Here is a 26,939-nt window from a genome sequence, read left to right as displayed (position 1 = left end):
GAACCTTGAGATGGCCCCGGAGCCCCCCTCCCAACTGCTGAGGGCAGCAGGCCGTCCAGCTGTTCTCCCCACACCCCATCACTGTGAGGGCCCAGAGGAGGTACCCCCCTCCCAGGGTCTCCCTGCCCCCTCTTCCCACCTACCCCACCCCCTCCCCAGGGCTCAGACTCCCCCTCCCTTCCCCCACCAGGCACCCCAGAGAAAGAGCAGAGGACTCAGAAGAAATAATTTTAAATGCTTTATTGGGATGGCGAGCGATAAAGGTTAAAGACAAAACCCAGGCTGTGGATTCTGCCAGAAACAGCATGTTACGGGCAAGAGGAGGAGAACACGGCCGCGCGGTGGACGGGGCGGCGGGCACGATGACACTTGGTGTTCTGCGCGTGGGGGTCCTCGCGTGATGGCACAGAGACCCAAGAGGGGGTCCCGCTGAAGACGGCTAGGGGACTCGGGGAAGAGACAAGATGGAGGGCCACGAGCTGGGCGCGGAGGTCGGGAGGGGCCCGGGTCGGGATGGAGCTGACCCACGGAGAGCTGCCCGCTGTGTCTGGGGTGGACTGGCACAGCCGCCCCCTGGGCTGCGCCAGCCCCGTCACCGGGGCCCCGCGGCGTCGGGCCTCTAGCTCACTAGTCGGGCTGCCGTGCAGGGGGACTGCGCTGGGGGCAGAGGTGGGGGTGAGGTAAGCCCCCAGCCGCCCGGGTCCCTGCCGCAGCCCGAGGTGCCGAGAGTGGTGGCCGTGTCGTGTCACCAGACCCGAGGGCCTCGGGGCCCAAGCGACCCAGCGGTCAGAAAATTGCGCAGCTCTTCTGCTCTGCGGGGCCCGGCTCTTCCGGCCTCTCCTACCACCCGACCTCACCCCGCCTGGACGCCAGGAAGCCCTGCGGAGCTCCGAGCTTCCTGGGGGCAAGACGGGGCGCTGAGGAGGCGGGCAAGCTGTTCCCGAGGGGTACGGGGAGAGCCTCCCCAAGTGCGCGGAAGGCGGCCACCTGCTCCCGCCCGCTGGAGACCTTCACTCACACATCCACAGCCCCTTCCCCCCTGGCCAGCTGGGCCAGGGGCCCCACCTTGGTGGCCACCGAGCACCTTCCTGACACCTGGAGAGACGCCTCCCCGCCCCCTCCTCCGCCCCTCAGGACCCCCCGGGGACCAGCCACTGTCCCCCGGGGGGCCAGGCCGGGCAGCGGCCGTCTCCATTCCCCTGACTTCTCTGGGGGGCGCAGTGGCCAGCACCCCCACAGAGGCTCCACTCTCCACTCAACCCAAGCGACAGGGACAGATTAAAAAAAAAATTTAAAAAAAGGCGATAAATGGCGGAGGGCAGGATGGCGGCAAGGCCGCGGGTGACGGTGGTGACTGTGTGTGTTCCTCGTCCTTGGTCACTGCCCCCCTGTTACGTGGGGTGGGTAAATGAGCGCGTAAAAAGCTAAGGAGGGATTAAAAAAAAAAAAAGGAAAGATGCCCCAGGAGTAATTAAAGAGGGGAGATAGATCAATGGGCGTCAATTTGGGTTCTAATTTCTGTCTGTAATTCTGCAAGAGCCTCGCTGTTCCTTCCCCCCCGAACGTTTCTCTCCGAAATCTTGCTGGACCGCTTCCTGCCTAGGAATGTCCCCCCACCCAGCCCCCACTGCCCCCCACCCACCCCGCCATCCTCCAGACTTCCCACACTCCCCGTCACCTTTGCCAGCCTCCGGGGGGCCCCTCATTTCTGAGAGGCTTCCCCAGGAGGCTGGCAAAGATGATCCCTAGGTGTGCTCGGGGGAGGGGGCTCCCCAGGTCTTGCAGGAACACACCCAGGGGGTCAGGCTACGTGGTAGGGCTTGTCTGACTTAGCTGCACCATCTCCCGCCTGCCAAACCGTTCCTTGCTCTGCACGATGGTCGGTGCGTGGATGCCCCTGGGGTCTGGGGGCACCCAGGACTTACATTCTGTGGGCTGTGGGGTCAGGACAGGTGCCGAGAAGAAGTGGGGATCACCCTCTTCTCGGAAAGATGGAACCACCTGCCTGAGCCCGAGATACACCTTCCCACCATGGTGCATCCCAGGGGACAAGAGGGGAGCACGGAACAGGAAACCTCATCGCGGGGCAGCTCAGAAAAGAATCTGGGATGGAATTCGGTCTCAGCTGCACAAAGGCTGGGCTCGGGTGTCCCTAGAGAGTGTGTGTGTGTGTGTGTGTGCGTGCATGGATGCATGTGAGAGTGTGTGTGTGTGTGTGTGTGTGCGTGCGTGCATGGATGCATGTGAGAGTGTGTGTGTGTGTGTGTGTGCATGGATGCATGTGAGAGTGTGTGTGTGCGTTTGCATGGATGTGTGTGTGTGTGCGTGCATGGATGCATGTGAGAGAGAGTGTGTGTGTGTGTGTGTGCGTGCATGGATGCATGTGTGTGTGCGTGCGTGCATGGATGCATGTGAGTGTGTGTGTGTGTGTGTGTGTGTGCGTGCATGGATGCATGTGAGTGTGTGTGTGTGCGTTTGAATGGATGTGTGTGTGTGTGTGCATGGATGCATGTGAGAGTGTGTGTGTGTGTGTGTGTGTGTGTGTGTGCGCGTGCATGGATGCATGTGAGAGTGTGGATGTATGTGAGTTTGCATGGATGTGTGTGTTGCGTGCATGGATGCGTGTGAATGTGTGTATGTGTGTGTGTGTGCAGGGTTGCGTGTGCTTTCTGAGGTAAGGATTGTGATGTCAGATTTTGGACTGTGGGGTTGTTTTGCCAATTCGATTTTATTTTATTTTTGCCAATTCAATTTTACCAGCGCGATGGGGGGTTTCTGTTCCGTGCTCCCCTCCTCTGGTCTTACGGGGTCCCCTCACTGCTCTATAATGGTCTCAGTGATGGAAACTTGGAGGAGGAGCGGGTTTGGGTCTTTGGTGTCACACTGCTGGTGCCCGGGGAGGGCCTGGCGGCGGCGGGGAGATGGCTGGCCAGCAGGGACAAGCCTACCTGCAAATTTGGCCCCTTCCTTTCTCTTCAATGATTAGATCAAAGCCAATTTAAGTCCAGATCCAAAAGGAATGAGAAGGAAGGGGGGGGGGGGGCCCGAATTCTTTTTTTTTGCCAATTGTTTTTAAGCCAATTTATTTTTAGTATTTTTTTCAGCCAATTGATTTTTTTTTTTTTTAGAAGTTTTTGGAAAGCTGGTTTGCTTTTCTGGTGTTGCTAAAAGGCCAATTCGTTTCAAGGGGGCTGATTGAGGGGTTCATGATTGCAATTTTGGTTGTATAATTTGGAGGTAATTTGGGGGGTGATAATTTGGGGGGATATTTAAAGCCAATTGGTTTTGTACATTTTTAGAGATGTTGTTCTGATCCCCTCGGCCAGGTGGAGGGGGCCGAGGGGGGTGTCGCCTGACGTGGGGAGGTTGGGGCACAGAGGCTGGGATAGGGGGGCCCGCAGACAGGATGGTACAGAGATTTCAGAGAGGGACTTAGTGGGGCGGTCCCGGCCAGGAGGACGGCGCGAGGTAGATGGTATCACTTGGCAGAATTACGACATTTGGCTCACTTCTAATCGCTGGATGCCTCCGAAGAGGCGCCCCCGTGGGTGGCAGGGTCCTGGGTGGGCAGAGTAATCAGCGGACGGTGACTCTTGGCCTCTCTGAGCGCCTCCAGCTTCTTGGCGAGCGTGCGACCCCGGCGTGCTCGCAGGAAGGCGGGCAGGCCCCTGCGCAAGCGCTGCGTGGACTGCTTCCAGGTGTCATATCGGAAGAACTTGCCCACGGGGTATGCGGTGAGGTCGTCCTGGGAGAGGAAGAGCAAGTCAGGGGCTGCCCAGGCCCCCGGGGGGCACGGGGGGCAACGCCCAAACTGCCCCAGGCGCCCGAGGTGTGCGGGCAGGTGTGACAGGCCAGTGCCAACGCCCCCAGAGGGGAGGGGGGGTGCAAAGGGCGCCCTGGCCACCCTCTCAGCTAAGCAGCTGGCTGCGCCCTGGTCCCCTGGCTCTGAGGTGACAGCCCCGCAGGGCTGCAGGGGGAGAGAGGGGAGGGTTCCCCTCGCAGGGGCTGGGCCGGAGCTGCGGGGCCATCTTACCGGAAGCACGGTCGTAGAGGCAGACACATCCCTCTCGGACTTGGCGGGGGTGGCACAGTAAGTCTCCAGGAGGGCCAGGTCGCAGCTTCGGAAGCAACACTCTTCCACGATGCCACGGCTGCGTCGGTTTATGCGGCTGGATGGTCGGCCTGGCGGTCCCCCAAGGAGGAAGGGAGGACAGGTCAGTGCCCGCCCCTGGCAGAGGCAGGGGTCCTCCGGCCAGCCCCCCGCCCCCACCCTCGGGACAGGACACCCAGTGGCCCTGCAAGGACAGCCAGCTGCAGCCTGGAGTGGAGGAAGGAAGCGAGAGGTGGGCCCCAGAAAGGAGAGAAGGGACAGTGAGCGTGAGTGACCAGAACCAGCCCCTGGCGTCTTGTGCCTCCTCCTCGAATGGCAGGGGGGTCCCGGCCCGAAGGCCGGCTGGGATGCAGGTGCACCCCTGCAGCAACCAGAAGCCGAGGCGCCCACGGCCCTAGAGACGCCCCCGCTGAGACCGGCAGGAATGGAAGAAGGAGAAGACGGGAGGAGAGGAGTGAGGAGCTGCACTGACCACGCCCTCCTTTCTTCCCGCCCTCCCCTCCCCCCACCGCAGGCTCCAGACTCGGCCACGTGAAGTCCCCGCCTTCCTTCCGCCGTCCGTGGGGGTGGGGGCGGGAAGGGAGCCCCCAGTAAGGGGTCCGGCTGCAGGGTCACACGGGCTGGGGGCTCAGCCCAGCCCGCCCGTCAGTGGGGCAAGCCTGTGCCAGGGTCGGCCGGCACTAGGTGCTGCGGTGCCACTTCCTGCCCCCAAGGGTGGCAGAGAGAGAGGCCAGGAGAGAAGCCAGGGCAGGCAGGGGCCTCGGAAGCATGGAGAAGCAGGTGTGCTTTTCAGAGCAAAGCGCTGACATGCCAAGACGGGCGTTTCCAGCCCATTTCAGAGTGTGGGTAAGTAAAAGCTGTGGAGGAAGATGCTTCGTGGAGGTGGTGGGCCGGGTTCGAGCCTTATGGCCCTCGCCCGGCTGCCCCAGCCATGTCCCCACCCCCTGCCCCCCGCCCCCCCACGGCCCCGAGAGGCGTTTGGCTGAGCTCAGGGAGTGCGCACGCCCCCCCTTGAGGGTCAGGCTGCCCCTGCTCTCCCATTTCTCCTGGAAACCAGGTGGACACTCTCCTGACGTATAAAGAACCGGAGGCCCAGACTATGGGGGGTGAGGGCAAGAGCCCACGCTGAAGGAGAGGTCGCCTCCAACGGGGACACGCCCTGCTCCAGGGTGGAGGGGGGCAGAGGGGTCCGTGTGCCCAGCCAGGCGCCCCCGGTCCGGAACCATGAGAACCAGCCAAGACGCTCAGGCCAGCAGGCAGGCGCCTGCACCGCTTGCTGCCCTCGAGCGTGGGTCCCGCCCCGGCCCCGACCCCCTGCCTCCCATCAGGGCAGCGGCCCCGCTCGTGGATGGAGCCAGGCATCCCCCAGCATGCACACTCACACCCTCAGTGACAAGTGCTTTTATTCTTAATGGCGTTCAACCCATTTGATTCCATTTCAAATCTAACAGTCCACGGATACGTGCCCATTGCCAAGACGTGGACAAAAGGTGCGGGAAGCTGGTGCCCACAGCTCTGCCCGTGGGCAGGTCAGGGAGAAGCAGGAGGGGAAGGGCTGTCTGCACCCCCCCCCCAGCGGAGGCAGGCCTGCAGCCCCCTCCGCACCCCACCCGCACTTGCTGCTTCAGGTCTGACCCCCTGTGGACACCCCTGCCCATTCTCCCTGGACTGTGAGTCCTGTGGCTAGAAGCCTGGGCCCGGCCCCGAACTCGCGAGGCTGGAGGACCTGCAGAGGCGACCGAGGCGCGTGGGGAGGACCCCGGCACCTAGCAGGACCTGCTGTGTGCGCCCCCGCCCCCGGCCCCGGGAGCTACTCACTGAAGTAGAAGCCGCGGTCCCCACAGACAAACTGGAGGGTGTCCACCAGCTCCCCGCCGCACAGGGTCTCGCTGGGGCGGTAAGCAGCATAGCAGCACGAGGCGAAGGCCAAGAAGGTGAGAAGCGCCAGCACCGACTTCCCCGCTGAGATCCCCATTGATGATGACTGCGGGAGAGGCGAGGGTGAGCGCCCGCACCGCCAGCCCAGCCGGCCCGCCCTCCGCAGGGACCTGCCCGCCGCTCCCTTTGGGACCCTAAGCCCAGCCACCGCCTAAGTCCAAGTCCAGCTGCAGATGTGAAGCCTGGCTTTCTCCTTAATCTTAATTGCTTTAATTACAGGAACAACAAGAGCTTTCTCTGTTGAGGCTGGTGGGATGCAGAATCACCCCACGAGGAGGGCAGGGCCGGGGGTGGAGCCTCTCTGATGGGCACCAGTAACTTCACGTGGGGATCACTGTCCCCCTCGTATTATTGCTGAGGCTTGGCCACACCCAGAGCGGCAGGGGCCAGTGCTGGACACTGGACCTGGCCTCCATCCTATGAAGTCATGGGGGCGGGGCCGGCACAAGGCAGTGGCCACTTCTTGGGCCTCCCTGCACCAGCCAAGATGGCAGACGGCCCCACCCCGGCACAGAACATGTGCATCCCAGAGGACCAGCCCGGCAAGGGCGCCAGGAGGACCAGCCGCCCTCCCCAGGCAACAGCGGGGGTCCCGGCCCCAAGCCTCTCCCTCCAAGACAGCCTTTCCCAACCTTGAGCAAAGGTCAAGGGTCTGGTGGTTGACACGGGGTGCCAGCCATGCTCCCGGGAGCCTCGTTCTCCGGCATCACCTAGTTCCCAGACCCCAGTCTTCCCTCGGGTCCCCAAAACACACATGAAAACCAAAAGCCTCCTTTCCAGGCCTCGCATCGCACTCCCAATGGCCAGGGGCCTCAAAGTCCTTCCAGGAACACCAGAGCCGCTCCCCTCTTGGGATGCCAAACCCCACCCGGAGAGCTGAAGAGAGCAAGTCAGGCCCCTCCGGGGGGCCAGACACCAAGTCCCTTCAGGGCCGATCTCGGGGAAGAGACACACCTCAGGACACACCCCCTCACAAGGCTGCAAGGCTGCAGACTGGGGTAAATAGGCCCTGTAAAGGGGAAGGACCGTGGCTTCCCTTGAGACACAGCAAGCCACTTCCGCCTGTCCAAAAGGTGGAAGCCCCCCAGGCAGGCAGGCCGAGCCATGAGCCCCTTCTGGGAGGACAGTCACGGCCCAGTGCCCCGGTCACCCTGAGGCTACTCAAGCAAGGGCCCAGGTGGGCTGCCCACACGCGTCCGTCCCAGACACTGCGCCCAGCGAACACAGGGCACCGAGCTGCACAGCCTTCCCAGCCTGGAGCAAGGTTGCTGCATGCTGGAATTTTGATGCAATAAATCGTGTAGGAAATGAGAGGACTGAGGAGGAAACTCAGTCTCGCTTAAGCTCCTGACAAGCAGGGGCCAGCTCCACGGAAGATCTAAACGGCCAGCTCGCCCACCGCCCCTGGCTGGGCGAAACCCCAGCCTGTTTCCTTGCTGCCCCACCGCCGCCCCCTCCAAATTCTGAAAGCAAATTTAGCCAGCTAGGAATTCCTGCTGTCCAAGCGGCAACTCCATCTTTCTGCAAGCCCAGCCACTTGGTGTGGGGTCCAGTCCAGGACACCAGTGGAGAGCGAGACTGGACAGCAGGCAGGCAGCCACGCGGGCCAGGTGAGCCAGTGGGCCGAGGAGGGGTGGGGGGCAGAGGCAGGGAGGAGGGGTGGGGGTTGAGTGAGGGGCCGCGGGCAGGAGCCAAGGGGGCTGCGGCCGGCGGGCGGGAGCCGCAGCGCAGCGGGGTCCTGGCTCCAGAGCCGCGTTACCTGCAGCTGGACAGGAGGCTCGCTGGGGCTGAAGGAGGATGAGGAGGAGGTGGCTGGAAGGCTGCCTCCGAGGAGAAGCTAATGTCCAGTTTGCAGGCTGGTCAGTGCCTCAGCTTTTATGTCTGGGCCGGCTCCTCCCAGCCCCGGCTCCACCCTGCCCCCACCCCGCTCCCAGCTGACCACTCCCCCCGCCCCCTTCGCTCCCGCCCCCTCCGTCCTCCCAGCCAGTCCCTCCTCTCCTGCACCCCCAACCGCTAGCCCAAGCGTCTCTTAGCAAAGTACCAGGGCGGGGGAGGGGGGCTCCTCCTGCACCCCCAGCCCATCTCGGCACAAGGAAATGGGGGGGGGGAGGTTCCGGAGGGGGTTGCTTTCCACCTCCTTGTATGGAAACTTCCATCTGCCCACGGGGGCAGGGGCAGTTACCCTCTCCGGACGGTCCATTCCGGGCCCCTCTGAGCCCTGGACCAGCCCCCCCTCCACCCGGATTCCTGGTTGGAAATGTCGGGGACCGAGAGAGGGAGGCGGTGGGGGGGGGGGCGCCGAGGGAATGTGGCGTCTGGCAGGATTCTCTTGCCAACTCGGCCCCCCTCGCTCCATCCTGGCCCCGCCCACCCAGTTTTCCTCTCTCGGTCTTGCTGGCAAGGAGTCAACATACCAGGGTGGGTTTCTGAGATTTGCGCCCCTTCTCATTACACGGCCGCCGCCCCCTCCCCCCGCCACGCCCGCCCTTGCCCCCGCACGGCACAAATCACAAACTTTGAGTAACAGCCCCCTGCACCCGCAAGGCGACCAGGAAGTCGCCGTGCACAGAGCTCACACCTCCCCCGGCGCTCCCCAAGTCCCTCCCCCGCCCCCACCCCTCGCCCCTTCCTCCGCGGCGCAGGGGAGAGCGCGGGGTTCGCCCCAGGGGACGGGACCGCCAGCCCCCCAGCCTCGAATGCCCGGGCCCCGCCGCCCCGCCGGGCCAGGCCCGCACGCCGCTTACCTGAAAGCCGGCACGGGGCCGCCCACCTTCCTGCTGCGTATTGCAAACCGAACAGCGGGCGAAGGCCCTCCTGCCGGACACTCCTCTGCCAGCGCCGCTCTGGCCGAGTCGCGGGGGCCGAATGTGCGACGGGGCAGAACGGGGGGATGGCTTTTTTTTTGGGGGGGGGGATAAATTCTCTCTGATTCTTTAGGGAGGACGGGCTGTCTGCGGGCCGGGGCGGGCCAGATGTTGTACTTTTAGGGGGGGAAAGGGTATCGGGAAATGAGGTCAGCTGTTGTATCAAGGACAGAGAGGGGCAGAGATAGTGAGAGAGACAGAGTGAACGTGAAAAGGGGGGGCCGAAGAGAGGGCGAGAGGGAGAGAGGACAGCGAGAGGCGGGCAGGCTCACAGCGGGAGAGAGCAGCGGAGAGAGAAACAGAAAGCGTATAATTAATCCACTTTGGGACGGCGAAGGCGAGAGGGCGGGCGTGGAAGGGGAGGGAGTTGGAGGCAAGGAGCTGGGGGGGACGGGAGGGAGCGAAGGGAAGGCTGCGGAAGAAGACGGGGGGCCGGGACCAGAGGCCGGAGAGGGGCCGGGGAGCGCAGAGAAGCCGAGGAAAGGGCGCAACGTCGGGGGCCGGGGAAGGTGCTGAGGGGGGCGGAGCGGAGGCGTCACCCGGGCCGCGGGCGCCCAGCTCGGCTTGGGCCGACGGAGCCCTCGGCCGTCGCAAGCCCGGGCCTCGGGGGGGTGGCGGTGGCGGCGCCGGGGGCCGCTCGGGACGCAGCGAGGAGGGGGAGCGGCCGGGCTGCGCGCCGGGGAGGGCCGGAGGGGGGAGCGCGGGGGATGACAACGCCGGCGGCCTGCGAGCCGGACTGCCTGCGGGGGGGACCGCCTCCTCGGGCGAAGCGGGACGGGCGTTGAGGTAGACGAAGAGGAGGCGGCGGGGGATCCGCAGGCCGGCGGAGCCCGGCCCCGCCGACGGCGCCCGAGATGGGGGTCAGCAGCGTAGCGGACGGCGTCGACGCGGGACCGCCAGCCGGGTGGAGGCGCTGGCGGGCGAGGGCCAGGAGGCGAGGGCGGCCGGAAGGGGGGGCCGGGGGCCTGCCTGGCCTCACGCAGCTCCGCCGGAGAGCAGGCGAACTCTGGGCGCCAACGCCCGGCTCTTATAGTCGAGCCACCCGCGGCTCGGCGCCCGCTCGGGCCCCGCTGGCCGAGTGCCCGCGCCAATGGGCGCTCGAGGGGTCCTCGCCCCGCCCCCGGACCGCCTCTGCAACTCGAGCCAAGGGGGGGCCAGGCTTGGGGTCCCGGGGGGCAGCGGTGAGGGGGGGGCTGTGGGGTGCGCGGGGACGAGATTGGAGTGGGGGCAGGGATCCTCAGAGTTCGAAAGAAATCTAGAATCACTATTCTAAAGTGTGTGGGGGCCCTGTCTGAGGTTCCGGGGTGCCAGAGTCCCTACATAGTACACGGGGGACGCAGGACGACCAGGGTGGGCGGCGTCACATGCCCTAGCGACGGCCGGATCCCCGCGCCCCACCGGGGGGCTAGGCGGCGGGGGTGCCCTGTGTGTGCGGGCACAGGTGGCGGTCCCCCCCCCCCAGACCCGCCGGGACCTGCTGGAGAAGCGGGGAGTCTCTGGGCTCGGGCGAGGCGCGCAGTCTCCACCTGCCCGAGCAGGCACAGCACCTCACCTCGAGCTGCAGCCGGAGCCCGAGCGCCCCCCGGTGCCGCGCGGGAACTGGGGAGTAGCCTCGGCGGACGCCAGGTGCGGTACGTGGAGAGGGCCAGCCCGGCCAGGCCCGAGTCTGGGCCAGGCATGGGGCCGGCCCGGGCTGCGCCCTTGTGCCAGGGGCGAGACGAGCAGGGCGGGAAACGTCGTTCAAATCCTACCTGCATGACCGAGCTCACCGGGGTGCGTCTAAGCAGCTCGCCTTTGGGGCCCACCCAAAATATCCGGATAATGGTTCCCCCGTCCTCTATGCGCTGGACTTGCGTAGATTCGGGTTCAGCCCCGGGGGCCACCACGGTCACTTGAGGGTCTGGGGAAACCATCTCCTAGAGGGTTTGGACGATGTAAGAAGTCGGTGTGATTTTTTTTTTTTTAACCAAGTCAAAACCACGCACGAGTCCCCGCGCCCCACCCGCCCAGGAGCCCCGACCACGCGCGCCCCTCCAAGGGGAAGGGGCAGCCGGCGGCGGAAGCCCGAGTCCAGCTCGCCCCCTCGCTCCGCCATCAATCACGTCTCCCGCGCTCGGCGCGCGCCTACCCTAGTCCTCCGCCCGGCGGCTGGAGGCGCCCGGGCGGCTGGAGGCGCCGCGCCGCCTGAGCGGGGGTGCGCCTCTGCTCCGCGTCGCTCCTGCCCTGCGCCCTGCGGGCCCCGCTTGGAGGTCGCCGAGGCGCTTTCCCCCCGTTGTGATCTTTGCACAGAGCAAAGGAAAGCGGCGCGGGTCCTCGGGGCCCGACCCAACGCGCGGGGCGGCCGAGGGGTTGGCCCGCCGCACGGCTCCCTCGCCCCGTGCCGCTGTCCCCGGCAGCCGCTCGGGACGGCGGGACGGCGGCGGGTGGGTTTGGGAGCCAGGCCGGGACGCGAAGCGGCGGGGAGCTCACCGCGAGGCTGAAGGCCGAGGCTGCGTCCGCGGGCGCGGAGGAGTCGAGGCAGCGAGAGAGCGCTCTACGACGAGCGGTGGACGCGCAGAAGGTGAGCAAGACCCCGGGGGCAGTCCCCAGTGTCCGGGGGCAACGCCCAGTCCGTTGGAAGACCCGGGGACAATGCCCAAATTTGGGGGAAACTGGGGGCAATGCCCAGTCGTTCTCCTGGACGCGGGAGAAGCCCTGCCTACGTCCTGGCGGACACACTGCCCGATCGAGTGTGTGTGGGGAGGGCGAGAGAAACTTCCCGCATCCGAGGAGCTCCGGGGACTTCGTAGCAGACGCGGAGAGGCCCAGAACCGGTGCGCGCGGGGCGCGGGGCTACGGAAGCTGCAGAGACCGCGCTGGGGCCGGGAGCAATGCCCAACTGCCGGAACGCAGTGCGGAGCCGCCTGGTTTGCAAGAAAGAGAACGAAGGTCCTGAAGCGGGGACCCAAGGGAGGGTGCGTCGGGGACTCCAGAAAAAGAACCAGAAAAAGAACCCGAGTCTGGGGGCCGTGGAGGCTGCTCCGTGCAGCCGGGGGACAGGGGAGCCGAGTCTACACTGTGAGGACCCGGGCATGTAGGTCAGCAGGCTTGTGGGACAGCCCCATTTGTAGGGCAGTAGGTCTGCGGATGACCATGACCGGAGCAAAATTCTCCGGGTGAAACTTGGGAGGTTCCAAAAGGGCAAAGGGTCTAAAATTCGGGGAAGAAAAACAGTGGGTGGGTCTTGGGGATCCAAGTGCGGTGGAGAAGAGTGGAGAATCATTTCCAAGATTTAGAAATTCAGGTTAGTGGACGCTTGCAGCGCCCGAGCAAAGTAACTTCCATAATTGTTGTGGCTTCTGGGAAAATTCTCAATGTCCTTGAGAAACTCAAGAAACACGATCTAAATTTGGGGCAACCTGGGGTGTGATCAATACATTTGGAGAAGGCGGGAAATCAATATCTTTTTAATATTTTAATTTTTAAATTGGTTTTGATTAGTTTATTTTTGGTGAACAGGAAAAAAAATATTTTCCTGGGCACTGTCTGCATTTGGCGACCCCCTAGGAAGATATGGCCCAAGTGTGGGGGATCCATGGAAATTGTTCAGTAGAGACATATCTAAATTTCAGGGAACCTGGTTAATAGCAAGGAATCTTGTAGGACGTAGGCCTGTGATACCTGAGATTTCCAGGACCTGGGGGTATTTTTCGCTATCTGGGCAATTTCATTTTGGGAGGCCTGTGGAAAATTGCCTAAATTTAGGAGGACTCAGGGTAAGTAAGGATCATAAAATCAGGGGACCCATAAATCAATGTTCAAAAAAGTTCAGTTGTTTTGTGGAGAAGGGAAAAAAAGTCTCAGTTTATTTTGAAGGGCTAGCAGGCAGCATCACAATTCAGAGGCCCCAGAAAATAATTTTTGAATCTGGGGATCCAAAGAAGTCTTTCAAAGTCCCCAGGAGAACAGAGGGTCAATATCGAAGTTTTAGGGGGAAAGGATTAAGAATTCCTAGGCGGTGGGGCCTGGTGGTCTACGGAAGATTGGCAGTGTCTGAGACCCAGGAAATGTTGACTGAATTTGGGGTGACTCAGTGAGTGCCTGGAGAAATGCTTTGGGCCCGAGAAATCAGTGCCTTTCTGTGGCATTGCACGTGTCTGGGGAGCTTAGAGAGGGTGATGCCCAATGTTGAGAGTCCACTGTGTCCACACACAGGGCACCGGGAAAAGGTCCAGTCGGTTGCCCTGGAATTTGGGATCAGTTCTGAATTTTAGGAAACCCGGATTCTTGTCAGTAAGCTTGTGGGGCCCAGGGAATTTTTTAATATTCAGAATGTTATGAGGCGGAGAAAATATTCAGAATATTTGGTTACTGGGACACTCAAAAGAGCTTGGTAAAACAAGATACAGGCTCTGTGCAAGCGTTTGTTTTGTGCTTGGCTTGACCCGGAGGACCTGAGAGATGTGTGATTTGGGGGGACGGGTCTGACCCACGGTCACAACGGATGAGTGCTGTGTGTTTGGGGGCCTGGGTAACAGTGTCTAAATGTCAAGGAACCTGACTAGTGGCAAGGAAGCTTGGAGAGCCCCAGAAATGAATGCCCCATGTCTTTATGACCCACGAAAAAAATTGCTCAGTGAGTTCTGGGGGCCAGAAACCATCTTCTCAATTTTGTGGAACTCAGGAAATCAGAGCACAGACTGTTTATGATTCAAAAAGAGGGTCACTGTGCTTTGGGTTTAATGCATAAATTTTGGTGAGGCGTAGGCAGCAACCTTCCAACTCTGAGGGTTCTGGGGAAATTGATCAGTCTGTTGCGAGGGGGTGGCAGGGGTGGGGGGACCTGGAATTCTTTACCTAAAATTTAGGGAACTCAGATTGGGGCCAATAAATTTGTGGAACTCAGCAGATTATGTCCTAAACTCTAATGAAGCGGAGGAACAGGGCTTCGGCAAGGGGGAGCCGGGACAGGGGCAGTAAGCTTGGGAGCCCCTGTCGACCAAAATTATGGGGACACAGGAAAAGAGTCCTGTTCTTTGGGAAAGATGCCTTAATGCCAAAAAAACACCGTGTTCATCCTGGGGAGTCAGCTTGAGCCCAGGACCTGGAGTTAATGTTTAAATTTTTCTGAATAGGGTTTGGCACTGTGTAACTCCGTAGGACCTGGGGGTGGGGGTCGGGGTGAGGGTGGGGGAGGGGGGTACAGTAAAACTGTTAGGAGCCTGGGTGGGAGAAAGCACCCAGTAAGTGTGGGGACCCAGGTCACCAGTGTAAACCTGGAAAAGCCAGTAGGGGCTTATGTGTTTTCAGGTCCCCAGAAATTAATGTCAAGAAAAGAAGAAAAAAATCCTGTGACTTGGGGAAATGCTGAATGTATTGGGGGAGATCAGGGAGGAAATCTTAAATTTTAAAAAGCCCAGAAAAAATAAAAATAAAATAACGTCTGCCCTCAGGAGGAGCGGGGGATGTGGCTCCGTGAGCTGGGACCCTGGGGATGGAGAGCTTCGTTTGGCAGGCTGAGCTCCGGCCAGGGAATCACCGCGCCGCTGCGGATCCACTGACCCGGGGACTCGCGTGGAGCGGCGGCGCCCTCCCCGGGGATCGGGGCGCGGGCTGCGCGCAGCGGCGGCGGCTCCAGGGCGGCACGCGGGGCTCCCTGGGACGCCCGCCGCCCCGGCGGGGCTGGCACGTCGTCGCTTCTCCCGATTTTGCCTCCTCGCCCCTGAGAGCGCTTCCGTGCGGCAGCGCGTCGGGTGAAAGGGAGGCACGCCGGGGCGGTGGGGGAGCGACGGGGCGCTGCTCCCTGGCTTTCCGGGGGGCTCTGGGCTCCCCGCTCGGCTGCCTCCGAGGAGGCCCGCGGGCTCCCCGCCGCCGCCGCGCCCCACGCGCTCCGCTCTGCGAGCCTAGGCGAAGCCGCGGCCCGGCGACCGCCGCAGGCAGGCTCGTCCCCGGCTCGGTTTGGGGGGCCCCGGAGCACCCCCGGCGGCCGTGCCCGCTCACCCCCGGCGCTCCATGAGCGCCGTCCGGGCCTTCTCGGGCCCCTCGACGAGGGCGAACCCAATTTTGTTTTGATAACGCGAGAGAGTTGAAGGACTAGGGAAGAGGAGGAGAATGTGGGGCGGGGGGAGACAGGACTGATGGTGGCGGGGGTCAGGGGTCTCCTTTCGTTTTCTCTAAGAGAATGTTCACGGCAAGCCTCCCTCTCCCGGCTGTGAAAGTCTCGTTCCTTAAGGCAAACAAGAGGAACGCTGAACCCTGCCCAGCCCCAGCACTGGTGGGAACCGGATCACCCCTTCGGAATTAGACGGTGTTCTGGGTGGGGGGCGGCTGCCTCCTGCGCATCTGTGGGTTTTGGTGTTGCCAGCGAGGGGGTGCTGCTGGGGGCAGCAGGACGATGGGCCTCAGGACCAGCTCACCAGCCGCTACCTGTCCCCATGGTCACCCCACAAAGGGACCCTAGCTAGAAAGGGGGCATCCCAAAGCCTGACCTTCTGGAGAGGCAGGGGTTAATGCCCTTGGACAGGTGTGGGGACTGGGCAGGGCTGAGGCAGCTCTTTCAGAGCAGTTTGGCAAGACGGGGAGGACCCCCCCACACCATGAAAAAAGCAGCCCACTTTCCACCCGGAGCCCAAGGCACGTGGGGAATGTTCCCCCTTCAAATTCCAGTCCACATCAATCACCCCGTGTCCATTCCAAGAACATCTGGCCTGTCTCCCCCCACCCATCACTGCCCCGCTCCCTCCCCACCAGCCTTCTGCAGTCCCAGGCCCCAGCGTCAGGCCTGCGCCTATGGAAGGGAGGGTGAGGAGGGGGCTCCCCGGGAAGCCTGGCAGGGTGGCTGCCCAGTCTTCAGCAGCTTGTGCATTTGGGGGTGAGGAGTGTTTTTAAAGTGTCTGTCTGCAGACCTCAGCTCCCTGGGACCCCAGAGCGGGTGAGGGTCTCCGCTTCCCTGGCCCTGCTCCGGGCTCCCCACCTCTCCTCCAGGCCTGCTTCCCAGGCTGGGGGCGGCAGGGGCTGGGGTGAGGTGTGTGTCCGTGGGGCTTTCTGGGTGTCTTCATGCTGGGGGGTGTGCCCTTTGGGGACCCTTCCCTGTTTTCAGTCTGGAACAGGCGCCAGCCTGGAGAAGCTGCGGCCCGGTGCTTGGAGACACGTGCCTGGACCTTGGAGGTAGGAAGGCAGAGGCCACCCTGGGGTGCTGGCCCCGGCCACGGGCGGGGGGGGGGGGGCACAGAGGCACTTCCTGAGCACGCTTAGCCCGCGCCTCACTTAGTCACCAGTGCAGCTAAAGGGGCAGGGTTGTGGGGGGCAGACCCAGGTCACCGTGGGGCTCAGAATGGGCACTGGCCACCCCCAGCCGGGACCAGCCACCCAGGTCGCCCCAACTTCTGGTCCCCCACCACAGTAGGAAGGGCACAGCCCTGGTATGTTGTGGGACTGGGGTCTCCGCCAGCACAGGGCTTGGCTGGTGGGAACTTCGACCCCAAGCACCATCACCTGCCCCTCCCTCCTGCTCTGCAGCAGCCCTGGTTCCCCCACTGATGTGCCAGCCGTATTCCAAGAGGACAGTCTTCCCCGGAGATTCGGACTCACCCCAGGAAGCCCAGCCCCGCGCCCCGACCTGGCTCCAGGCTCTGGCTCTGCGGCGGCTCCCTGCTCCCGCTTGCCCTGCAGCCTGCCTTCCCTTTCCCCGCTTCCTCCCCTGGCTCTGGCTCAGAGCTGGCCGCTCCCCACCTCCCTGGGACCAAGCCCAGCATTCTACAAACCCAGCTCATTCTCCAGGAGTCCCCTGAGCGCCCCCTTCCTCAGCCCCCACAGGGCGCCGGCGCCGCCGGGGGTGAGGACCCGGCACTGGATGCCTGACGGGATGCGCCTGCTCCCAGCAGCGGGGCTGGAAGCCCGGGGACCCAGGCCCCAGCTGGACGGAACGCCAGGACCCGACAATGGCACAAGCCACCCCGGCCCCAGGCACCACCAGCCCCTGATCAACAGACCAACGTCGGCGGTGTGGAGGAGTGTGGGGTACCGGCCCCGAAGCTGCAAGGGCCCAGGCGTGGCCACTGTTGTACCATTCTGTGTAGCATCTGAACTAAAGACACCTTTGAAAAACATTCTCAGTCTCTCTCTTTCTCTCCGGCAGGCAAATTGGCCTGCAAGGGGGCACCTGCTGGGTCCCCCACGGCAGGCCCTGAAGAGTGACCTCCGTGGCTTTGGGGTCAGGACTGGGAACACAGCCCCCATCCTCCGCTTCTAGAGAGACCCTGGAGCAATTCCCGCTCTGGGGCAGCTCAGCCTGTTGCCCCCACCCCGGCTCCATCCAGCAGCGTCAGAGGAGGCTCTGGCTGCCCCCCGGCCTTTCCAGCGTCCCCTTCGTCCCCCAAGGCACACACAGGAAGCCTCATTCTGCCACACAGTAACCACCAGCTCTGTGACTGTCCCCTTGCTTTGACAGATGGGGACACAGAGAGGTCAAACCACCCGTGTGAGGCCCCACAGCAGCGGCCCAGGGCAGGGAGGGCCGAGTCCGGCATGCCCAGCTGAGCCCAGCCTTCTGGGGGCCTCCCAGGATTCCTCCCCAACTTGCTGGAGATACCTGCCTGCACGCTCCTTCCTCCAGTTCTGTCCTCACCCGTCACCCTTGCTTCTCCCCTGGGCTGCCCCCCTCCCCGTCCCTCTGTCCTTCTACCAGGAGTCCCCCTCTGAGGACCACGCTGCCCAGGGGGCAGGGGGCCTGCTCTGCCTGCAGCTGAGCCCCCAAGAGCCGACCATCTGAACCCCAGATTCCAGCTGTGTCACCCTGATACGAACCCAGCCCCCTGGAGGCTCCACTCTGTGAAAGGGGTGATGGCAACGGGAGCTTCCCGAGGTGGGACTCTGAGCCCTGGAGGACAGCAGGCCACTGTCCAGAGCCTGCGGCACGCAGTCCTGCCTGGGGGTGTCCGGAGCACTCACCTCTGAGGGCTGGGGCCGCTGGCCTCGGTTCTGAGCGGGTGGGGATCGGGAGCCACAGGTCACAGCAGCTGACCTCTGGGCTGGGGTTTCTGGCCGGCTGCAGGCTCTGGCCAGGGGGCAGCCTGGGCAAAGGGCTGACCTGGCGTGGGTGTGGGGCCCTGGGGCTGGGAGCCGGAGGCCACCTTCTCTTCCTCAAGTTCAGCAGCGACTCTTTGTCCCCTGGGGGAGAGCAGAGGGGTGTTCCTAAGACGGTGTCTTTTAAAACAAATCCACACGCGTGCACACACACACACCCAGCCAGGGCCCTGGCCCCTGCCCCTCCACTGGCTGTCAGGCGGAGAGGCCCTCGGGTCACCTTGTCAGGGTTTGGGTGATAGCTCCCCTGCCTGTCCCTCTGGCTCCCCAGCGCTGCCTTTTCTGAAGAAGGGAGGGGGAAACGTGTCCACAGCTCACCAGAGCTGGGCTTCTCTGAGGCCAGGCCTGCAGAGGGTCCCACGGAGCAACTGGAGACATGTCCGTGGGACAGGCTGCCCCTCCCTGCGGCGGACTTCTGCCTGAGCTTCGGGGCTAGTGGCCGCACACAGACAGCCTGCCTCGGGGGTCACAGCACACAACATAACTCCCCCCTCTGCCCCACCACATTCCCACCTCGAATGGAAGCAAGGAGGGAGCCAGGCACACACAGCTCTGCCATGGGAAGGCAGCTGAGGGTGGTGGGAGACTGCGCTCCTCTGGGGAAATGAACCGCTTCCCCACATACGACACAGGGGAGTCTGGGTGGAGGAGGGGCACACTCCATGCCCAAAACAAAAGCCACCCAGGGCATGGGAGGCTGGGAGGGGGTCCAGGGCAGCTGTCAGCAGGAGAGAGGCCTTCCTCTTTAGACTCTGCTCCGGGACCCCAAGGGGCAGCACCCCTCCTGGTCCTTCTCACCATCCTCTCCAATTACACGGTGGGATTCTCTGGGGGAGGGGCGGTGTAGGGAGTGGGGAGAGAGGGGGTATAGAAAAAAACTCCCAAACCTCAGAGCCTCAGCCCCGCTGCAGCATCCTGCTTGTCTCTGGTTGGGATTGGGGAAGGCGGGGCGCAGCCAGAGGGAACCTCTCACACAGGAAAATCCTTTTACTTTTCCAAAAGCAGCTGTGCCCTCACGCAGAAGACAGCGGCCCTACGCTCCAGCCCACCCCTCCCATTTTGCCAGCTCAGTGAAGGAAAACGTATTTCCCATGCAAAAGCCCCTGTGGCTCTGGGCAGCTCCCCTGAGGGGTCCGCTTCCAACCTGTCCTGTCCCCTCCAAAGTGGGAGCTCGCCTGAGCCCTCTGGTAGCACGGGCCCTCCCCCTCCTGTTAACTGCCCCCCGCCCACTGCTCCCTGAGCCTCTGAAGGCAGTTTCTTAGCACCCAGAGGGACGCGTGCGAGGGAGGGGAGCTCAGGCACCTGCGCTGTAACCGCTGCGTTGCCCCCAAAGCTCCCGGGCAGTGGGTAAAGAGGACCAGGAAGCCACTGATGCCCCAGGCTCTCTGTGGGAACTGCCGGGCAGGTGATCTGCTGGCCGGGCCAATAGTAGCGGTCGCCGCCAAGGCAGGGGGGGCTCTGGCTGTGGTGCTCAGACCCTCCAGCGGGCTCGACTGGGAGGCAGAGGAGGGGGATGAGGCTGAGGCTGGAGAGACGGTGAAGGGCACTTTGAGAGCGTGCATTGTAATGGCCCCCAGAAGATGAGCCTGTCCACCATGGAGCGCCTGCCCAAATGCCAACAGGGTCTATAGTGTGCCTCTCACCTCATCCCCACCCCATACCGCTCCCCAAGCCCCTCCAAATTTAGGCAGCATTGCGCCAACTTGGTGGTGCTGGGCCTGCTGGAGCAGCTGGCTCTGGCGCCTTCCCACGTGAGGGCATCGGGGGGTGAAGATGTGGCCCACCTTTAGCCTGGCAGAAAGGTGTTAGTGGGCATGGGCATTAGCCTCAAGTACTCGCTGCCAGCTGGGAGGTGGGGCTTTGTCGAGGGGGGTGGAGGGTGGGCGGGTCCTCCCTTGATTGACCCCCCCCCCCCCCCCGCATGCCAGTGGGCGTGGCACGGGTAAAATGGGGGTGGGCCATCTTGGGGAAAAGTCAGGGTTCGAGAATGGTCAGAAGAATCTCCCCTCAGCGGCTCCCAATGCAGCTGCGACACAGGCGGCCAGGTCTGTCCTTCTTCCCGAGGCAGGGGGCACACCTGGGGGCTCTCTCTCCCCCTGGTGGCCTCCGACACCCCCCCACCCCACAGGTGTGGGGCAAGGCCCTGAGCGTGCTGCAGCAAGTGGGACTAGCAGGCAGCAAGCAGCACGCCCTGCTCACAGGCACCCCTGGGAGGGCTGACCAGGGCCCACCGCCGTCTGAGCCCCGCCGGAGCTCCGGCTGAGCCTGGCACCCAGAACTGTCAACAGCTGGGTGAAGCCCCAGGCAGCCTGGACCAAGTCTCACTGGGAACCTAAATCTCCTCCCGGAGCCTTCAGCTAGAGCAGGAGGCAGGCAAAGGTGCGTCCGGAGGCAAAGGTGTGTGTGGCTCCCTGCAGGTCGCTGGTCCCCACCCTCCCTGTGTCCCCATGCCCCAGCCTGCGAGCCTGGGCTAGCGTTTAATTCTCTCCCCTCCCTTCATCTTTCAAGCCCTCATCTAAACTCCCTTCTTAGCTGGAGGGATAGGCCATCTGATAGGAGGACAGGGCTTTCAGTGGGGAGGAGAGTCAGACTTGGGGTTGGGGGGACTCAGATCTGGTGGGAGTGTCCTAAACAAGATGCAGACGTCCCAGAGCCATGCCATCCTCTGGGCTCTTGGGCAAGAGAGGAATGCAAGGGTGCTAGAGGTCCTGAGTCAGGCCCATCTCACACAGAGGGGAGTCAGTGTGTGAAGCACCTCGCAATTTTGGGGGTGCAGCAGTCACTTGCTCATGCCACTCTGGCCCTGTCTGGGGACTCTGTGGCTTAGAGTTTTCACAGCCTGTGCCACACACCCCCACCCCCTGGTGTCTGCTGCAAGATGCCCAGATGTCACAAGGGAGCTCCTTGCCAATCCATACGGGAAACCTTAGTTGGGGCTTCCCACGACCAAGGTGGGGCCAGTGAGGGGGAAAGGCTGACCACATGCCAGATAATGAGGCTGCATGAGAGGCCCACCAAGGGGGGTGTCCCCGAACTGAGAAGGTGGGGGCCCCCCTGGTGGTCCAGGGGTGAAGACTTCGCCTTCCAGTGCAAGGCTTGCGGGTGCAGTCCCCGGTCAGGGGAACTAAGATCCCACATGCCTCAAGGCCAAAAGACCAAACGCATTAAACAGAAGTAATATTGTAACAAATTCAAGAAAGACCAAAAAAAAAAAAAGGAATCAAGAAGGTGGGCAGCTAAGGGGCTGAAAGGGGAGAAGCATCTCAGACCCACAGATCTAACTCCTGGAAATGGGGGACCCCCACCCCTAAACCAATGCATTGGATCTGAGCCCTGCCCCTAGTCCAGATCCCTGTTTCTGACACAGCCCCAGAGGGGACCACACCCGTGCAGGGCGATTTCACTCCATCAGAACCGTGAACCCCAGAGTGTTTAAGCAAAGAAGGGGGAGCAGAGAAAGGGGCTCGGGGTGGGGAGGCCCCCGGGAGGACCGACCACAGCTTGGTGCCGCTGAGGCAGGACTGGGGGCAAAGCGGCTGTGAGGGTTGTGACCTTCAGTTTGACCTACTTACCATCCAAGGTCTACGGGGAGACAACGCAGTGGGACGGAAGAGGCGCATTTGGGGTGCCAGGGACACCTCATGACATAAGCCTTGTTGCCCCACTGTCTCTTAGGCCTGGGAGGGGGTTACCCCGGCCTAGGGTTCTGGTCAAATCCTGTTTATGCAGGAGAGACTTGGGAGACTCTTAGAAAGCCCCCGCTGCAAGCTGCCTCCCTTTGGCGGCTTAAGTGGCCTCATGCTGACACCTGGTGGCCACTTCTAGAGTTATAGCGCACGCCCGGAAGGTCTTGAGCGGTGACTTCCCACAGGGACGAGCCTGCACTGCTGGGTTCAGGTGGGCTCTGCACCTTTGCATCGGACCTGAGGCTCTCATCAGCCCCCGCCCTGGCATTACAGAACCGATGGTGGAGGGAGGTCCTGTGGGAAGGTGGGTGACCCAAGCACCGCTGAGCCCAGGACGCCTTCCTGAAGCATCCACCGTGTTCTGAGAATTAGAGAAAACTGCATTATGTTTATACCTGAATACAATCCGTCAGATTACTGAAAGGCTCTAGAGCAGGGTGCTCGGGGCCGCTCCCCCCAGCCCGCCCCCAGTCCCGTCCTCGGGAAGGGTCCCGGAAACCAGTGGGGGCGGCAGTGGGGGGCTTACTCTGCGCCTGACTCCCGGGCCCTGCACAGCTTTCCAAACCTGACCCAAGCCTGACACCTCGTGGCCACATCGAGAAACCACAGCCTTATGAGAAAGCACCTGGGTATTGCCAGGAGGATAACAGAGGTGCCACCTCACCAAACCCAAGAGCAGGGGTAACTGAGCCCCCATCCTGAACTCACAGCTGTCCCAAGAGCCCCGCCCCATCGGGAGGCCAGGCTGAGGCTGCCCCGGGCAGCGTGGAAACAGCGGGAGAACCGAGGGGTATCCCGGCCGGGAGGGGACGGGGCGGGAGGGGACTCGGAGGCTTCAGGGGCGAGCCCGTCACCCCGGGGCCTCCGCATCCCTCGGACCTCACAGGTGGACGCCCACAGGTCGGCGCCCAACCCAGCCCACCTACTGATAAAATACGTGTTTGTCATTGCTCATCATTATACCGTCTCAATGCGAAGGTATGTTTGCCCCTGACTCCCCTCACCACACGAGCATTCTTTCCTGGACGCTGGTAGCTGAGTCATGGCCAGGCTGGTCCTAGGACACCTGTCATCCCCCTCCACCCCCTGCAGGCGAAACCTGCCACCTGAGAGGGCCCTGGAGTTTGGGGGAGGGAGTCTGGCCCTGGTCCCGGGCACACAGGAGCCCCCAGGCCCGCTGGGATGCATGCTCCCTGCCCCAGCCAGCCCTCCACCTCATTTCAAAACAGGTGGGCCCCGCAGGCCCCCGAGCCCTGGGCCTCCTCCCTCGGGGGGCTGGTCCGCCCAGCAGCCGCACCCACGGGGCACCCTGGTGGCCCTGGGACCTGCTCCTTTGCTGTGGAAGGAGGGTCAGCTGCCTCTTGCCTCTGCTGCCCGGAGGAGCAGAGGGCCCGCGGAGCTCTGAGGCCCAGAGAGGGGAAGAAACCTGCTGGCGATACACAGCGCGGAGCCGCAGGACGCTACCTACGCGGGCCGCCCGCCCTGGGCCCACCTGCCCACATGCCTGGCCTATAGGGGATGACGTGCACACACTGGGGCCGGGGAGGACGCCTGAGGCCACTGCCCATCCCGCTGGGCAGGAGCCGAGGATGCGATTTGGAGGACCTGCCGTCACCACGGCAGCAGGCCTGGGGACCCTCACTCACACATGTCGCCCTGCTGGACCCTCTGCCACCACAACAGGGAGACTCTCCTTGGGTTCCCCTGCGATGGATGAGGAAACCAAGGCTCAGAGATGCTGAGCAACTTGGCCAAAACCACACAGTCAGAGCAAGGACTTAATCCCAGCCTGCCTTGCCTGCCAGCTCTCACCCTTCAGCCCTGCACTGGCCTGCGGTCGACCCTCCTGGCCGCAGCACGCTGAGGGCTTTTGGGGAGCTGAGGCACCCACAGGACTTGGCCCACCATGTCTTCCAGACCTCAACCTGTGCCATCTTTGTGGCCAGGGCCTGGAGGATGGCCTCTCTGCATGAACACGGCTCCCAGCGCCGCTGCAGGGAGGGCGGGGCCGACTGTAACCGCCCCACGGCGACCCCTAGGCTTGGTTGGCACCCGCAGCAGAGACAGCCAAGTGTGGACTCGATCTTCAGGTCGCGGCCCCCGACTGGGGACGCGGGACACCTCCTTCAGGAAGCCTCCCAGCCTGCCTGTCCTGCCCTCCTCTGACCTAGCAGCTGGAGGACGCCGCGCTCAGCCTCCCTCTCTTCCGTCCCTCTGCTGGTTTTTCCACCGCCTGGAGCCTGGCCTCTCTGCCGCTCTGTCCCCACGGCAGGCCTGAGTCTGGGAAGCACCCCAGCAGGCAGCCAAACACAGACCCGTCATCTAGGCCTCAAGGAGCAAGCCCACCTTCCACCCTCTCCCTCTCCCTGACCCTGGAAGCCTTCTTGGACAGGCAGAGCTGACAGACCTCAAGGGGGGTGCTACAGAGGACCAGAGGAGGCCAGGGGGTGGGCCATGGAGGACTGTAGGGTCAGGGAGGGTTGGGGGGACCGTGGAGGGCTGTAGGGGTCAGGGAAGGTCGGGGAGACCACGCAGGACTGTAGGGGTCAGGGAAGGTCGGGGAGACCGTGGAGGGCTGTAGGGGTCAGGGAAGGTCGGGGAGACCACGCAGGACTGTAGGGGTCAGGGAAGGTCGGGGAGACCACGGAGGACTGTAGGGGTCAGGGAAGGTCGGGGGGACCACGCAGGACTGTAGGGGTCAGGGAAGGTCGGGGAGACCGTGGAGGACTGTAGGGTCAGGGAAGGTCGGGGGGACCGTGGAGGACTGTAGGGTCAGGGAAGGTCGGGGGGACCGTGGAGGGCTGTAGGGGTCAGGGAAGGTCGGGGGGACCACGCAGGACTGTAGGGGTCAGGGAAGGTCGGGGAGACCACGGAGGACTGTAGGGGTCAGGGAAGGTTGGGGGGACCACGCAGGACTGTAGGGGTCAGGGAAGGTCGGGGAGACCGTGGAGGACTGTAGGGTCAGGGAAGGTCGGGGAGACCGTGGAGGACTGTAGGGTCAGGGAAGGTCGGGGAGACCACAGAGGGCTGTAGGGGTCAGGGAAGGTTGGGGGGACCACGCAGGACTGTAGGGGTCAGGGAAGGTTGGGGGGACCACGCAGGACTGTAGGGGTCAGGGAAGGTCGGGGGGACCACGCAGGACTGTAGGGTCAGGGAAGGTTGGGGAGACCGTGGAGGACTGTAGGGGTCAGGGAAGGTTGGGGGGACCACGCAGGACTGTAGGGGTCAGGTAAGGTCGGGGGGACCGTGGAGGACTGTAGGGTCAGGGAAGGTCGGGGAGACCGTGGAGGACTGTAGGGTCAGGGAAGGTCGGGGAGACCACAGAGGGCTGTAGGGGTCAGGGAAGGTTGGGGGGACCACGCAGGACTGTAGGGGTCAGGGAAGGTTGGGGGGACCACGCAGGACTGTAGGGGTCAGGGAAGGTCGGGGGGACCACGCAGGACTGTAGGGTCAGGGAAGGTTGGGGAGACCGTGGAGGACTGTAGGGGTCAGGGAAGGTTGGGGGGACCACGCAGGACTGTAGGGGTCAGGTAAGGTCGGGGGGACCGTGGAGGACTGTAGGGTCAGGGAAGGTCGGGGAGACCGTGGAGGACTGTAGGGTCAGGGAAGGTCGGGGAGACCACAGAGGGCTGTAGGGGTCAGGGAAGGTTGGGGGGACCACGCAGGACTGTAGGGGTCAGGGAAGGTTGGGGGGACCACGCAGGACTGTAGGGGTCAGGGAAGGTCGGGGGGACCACGCAGGACTGTAGGGTCAGGGAAGGTTGGGGAGACCGTGGAGGACTGTAGGGGTCAGGGAAGGTTGGGGGGACCACGCAGGACTGTAGGGGTCAGGGAGGGTCGGGGGGACCACGGAGGGCTGTAGGGGTCAGGGAAGGTTGGGGGGACCACGCAGGACTGTAGGGTCAGGGAAGGTTGGGGGGACCACGCAGGACTGTAGGGGTCAGGGAAGGTCGGGGGGACCACGCAGGACTGTAGGGGTCAGGGAGGGTCGGGGGGACCGTGGAGGACTGTAGGGGTCAGGGAAGGTCGGGGGGACCACGGAGGACTGTAGGGGTCAGGGAAGGTCGGGGGGACCGTGGAGGACTGTAGGGGTCAGGGAAGGTCGGGGAGACCACGGAGGACTGCCGTGGAGGACTGTAGGGGTCAGGGAAGGTCGGGGGGACCGTGGAGGACTGTAGGGGTCAGGGAGGGTCGGGGGGACCACGGAGGACTGTAGGGTCAGGGAAGGTCGGGGGGACCACCGAGGACTGTAGGGGTCAGGGAAGGTCGGGGGGACCACGGAGGACTGTAGGGTCAGGGAGGGTCGGGGGGACCGTGGAGGGCTGTAGGGGTCAGGGAGGGTCGGGGAGACCGTGGAGGACTGTAGGGGTCAGGGAAGGTCGGGGGGACCACGGAGGACTGTAGGGGTCAGGGAAGGTCAGGGGGACCGTGGAGGACTGTAGGGGTCAGGGAAGGTCGGGGAGACCACAGAGGGCTGTAGGGGTCAGGGAAGGTCGGGGGGACCGTGGAGGACTGTAGGGGTCAGGGAAGGTCGGGGGGACCACGGAGGACTGTAGGGGTCAGGGAAGGTCGGGGGGACCGTGGAGGACTGTAGGGGTCAGGGAAGGTTGGGGGGACCACGCAGGACTGTAGGGGTCAGGGAAGGTCGGGGAGACCACGGAGGGCTGTAGGGTCAGGGAAGGTCAGGGGGACCACGCAGGACTGTAGGGGTCAGGGAAGGTCGGGGGGACCGTGGAGGGCTGTAGGGGTCAGGGAAGGTCGGGGGGACCGTGGAGGACTGTAGGGGTCAGGGAAGGTCGGGGAGACCGTGGAGGGCTGTAGGGGTCAGGGAGGGTCGGGGAGACCGTGGAGGACTGTAGGGGTCAGGGAAGGTCGGGGAGACCGTGGAGGACTGTAGGGGACCAGAAGAGGCCGGGGCGACCACGGAGGACCACAGTCGGTGAGTAGGGCCAGGGAGGCCTGGGTCGTGGATTCAGGGCCTCGGGTTCACCTGGACCCTCAGGTTCCCTTCCTCCCAGCCCTATTCTGGCTGCCCACTGAGCCGCCTCCTGAGTCTGGTATCCAGCTCAGAACCTGAGGCCTAGAGAGGGAAGGGGACTTCCAAGGTCCCCGGGCAAGGGTGTGGGCGGCCGGCAGGGTGCTCCGGGGAGGCTGGGCTGGAACGGGGTCAAGCTCTGAAGGGAGGCCGGACTTTGAAGAAAAGCGTGTGCTTTGAGATGCAGTGTGAACAGCCCTGGGCTGCAGGGCCACCCCAGGGGTGCCGGCTCTGTTTTCCAA

General features: G+C 63.5%; 1 protein-coding gene and 1 long non-coding RNA gene across 7 annotated transcripts in view; one reads left to right on the top strand and one right to left on the bottom strand.

Annotated features, from left to right (window-relative positions):
- Positions 1 to 225: 225 nt before the first annotated feature.
- The window catches only part of IGF2 (insulin like growth factor 2), a 29,054-nt gene continuing 2,340 nt past the window's right edge, over positions 226 to 26,939 (bottom strand). The window contains exons 2-6 of one of the 6 annotated variants that reach the window (XM_020883289.2): positions 17,842 to 18,060; positions 10,665 to 10,829; positions 5,930 to 6,095; positions 4,034 to 4,182; positions 226 to 3,745 (exon numbers count right to left, since the gene is read on the bottom strand). In XM_020883289.2, coding sequence (XP_020738948.1) covers positions 3,512 to 3,745; positions 4,034 to 4,182; positions 5,930 to 6,095; positions 10,665 to 10,826 — 711 coding nt within the window. In that variant the 5' untranslated portion in view covers positions 10,827 to 10,829; positions 17,842 to 18,060 and the 3' untranslated portion in view covers positions 226 to 3,511. Of the gene's footprint in view, positions 3,746 to 4,033; positions 4,183 to 5,929; positions 6,096 to 7,808; positions 7,912 to 8,793; positions 8,884 to 10,664; positions 10,830 to 17,841; positions 18,061 to 26,939 lie in introns of those variants that run through there. The other 5 variants (XM_070457857.1, XM_020883288.2, XM_020883293.2 and 2 more) reach the window with 5 other exon arrangements.
- LOC110130953 (uncharacterized) lies at positions 14,574 to 17,000 on the top strand. The gene is made up of 2 exons (XR_011484437.1): positions 14,574 to 16,059; positions 16,411 to 17,000. It is a non-coding gene; the product is annotated as an uncharacterized lncRNA (long non-coding RNA).

This window comes from Odocoileus virginianus, chromosome 28 (assembly GCF_023699985.2).
Source record: "Odocoileus virginianus isolate 20LAN1187 ecotype Illinois chromosome 28, Ovbor_1.2, whole genome shotgun sequence".
Lineage (NCBI taxonomy): Eukaryota > Metazoa > Chordata > Mammalia > Artiodactyla > Cervidae > Odocoileus > Odocoileus virginianus.
This window is presented reverse-complemented; position numbering and strand designations above follow the sequence as displayed.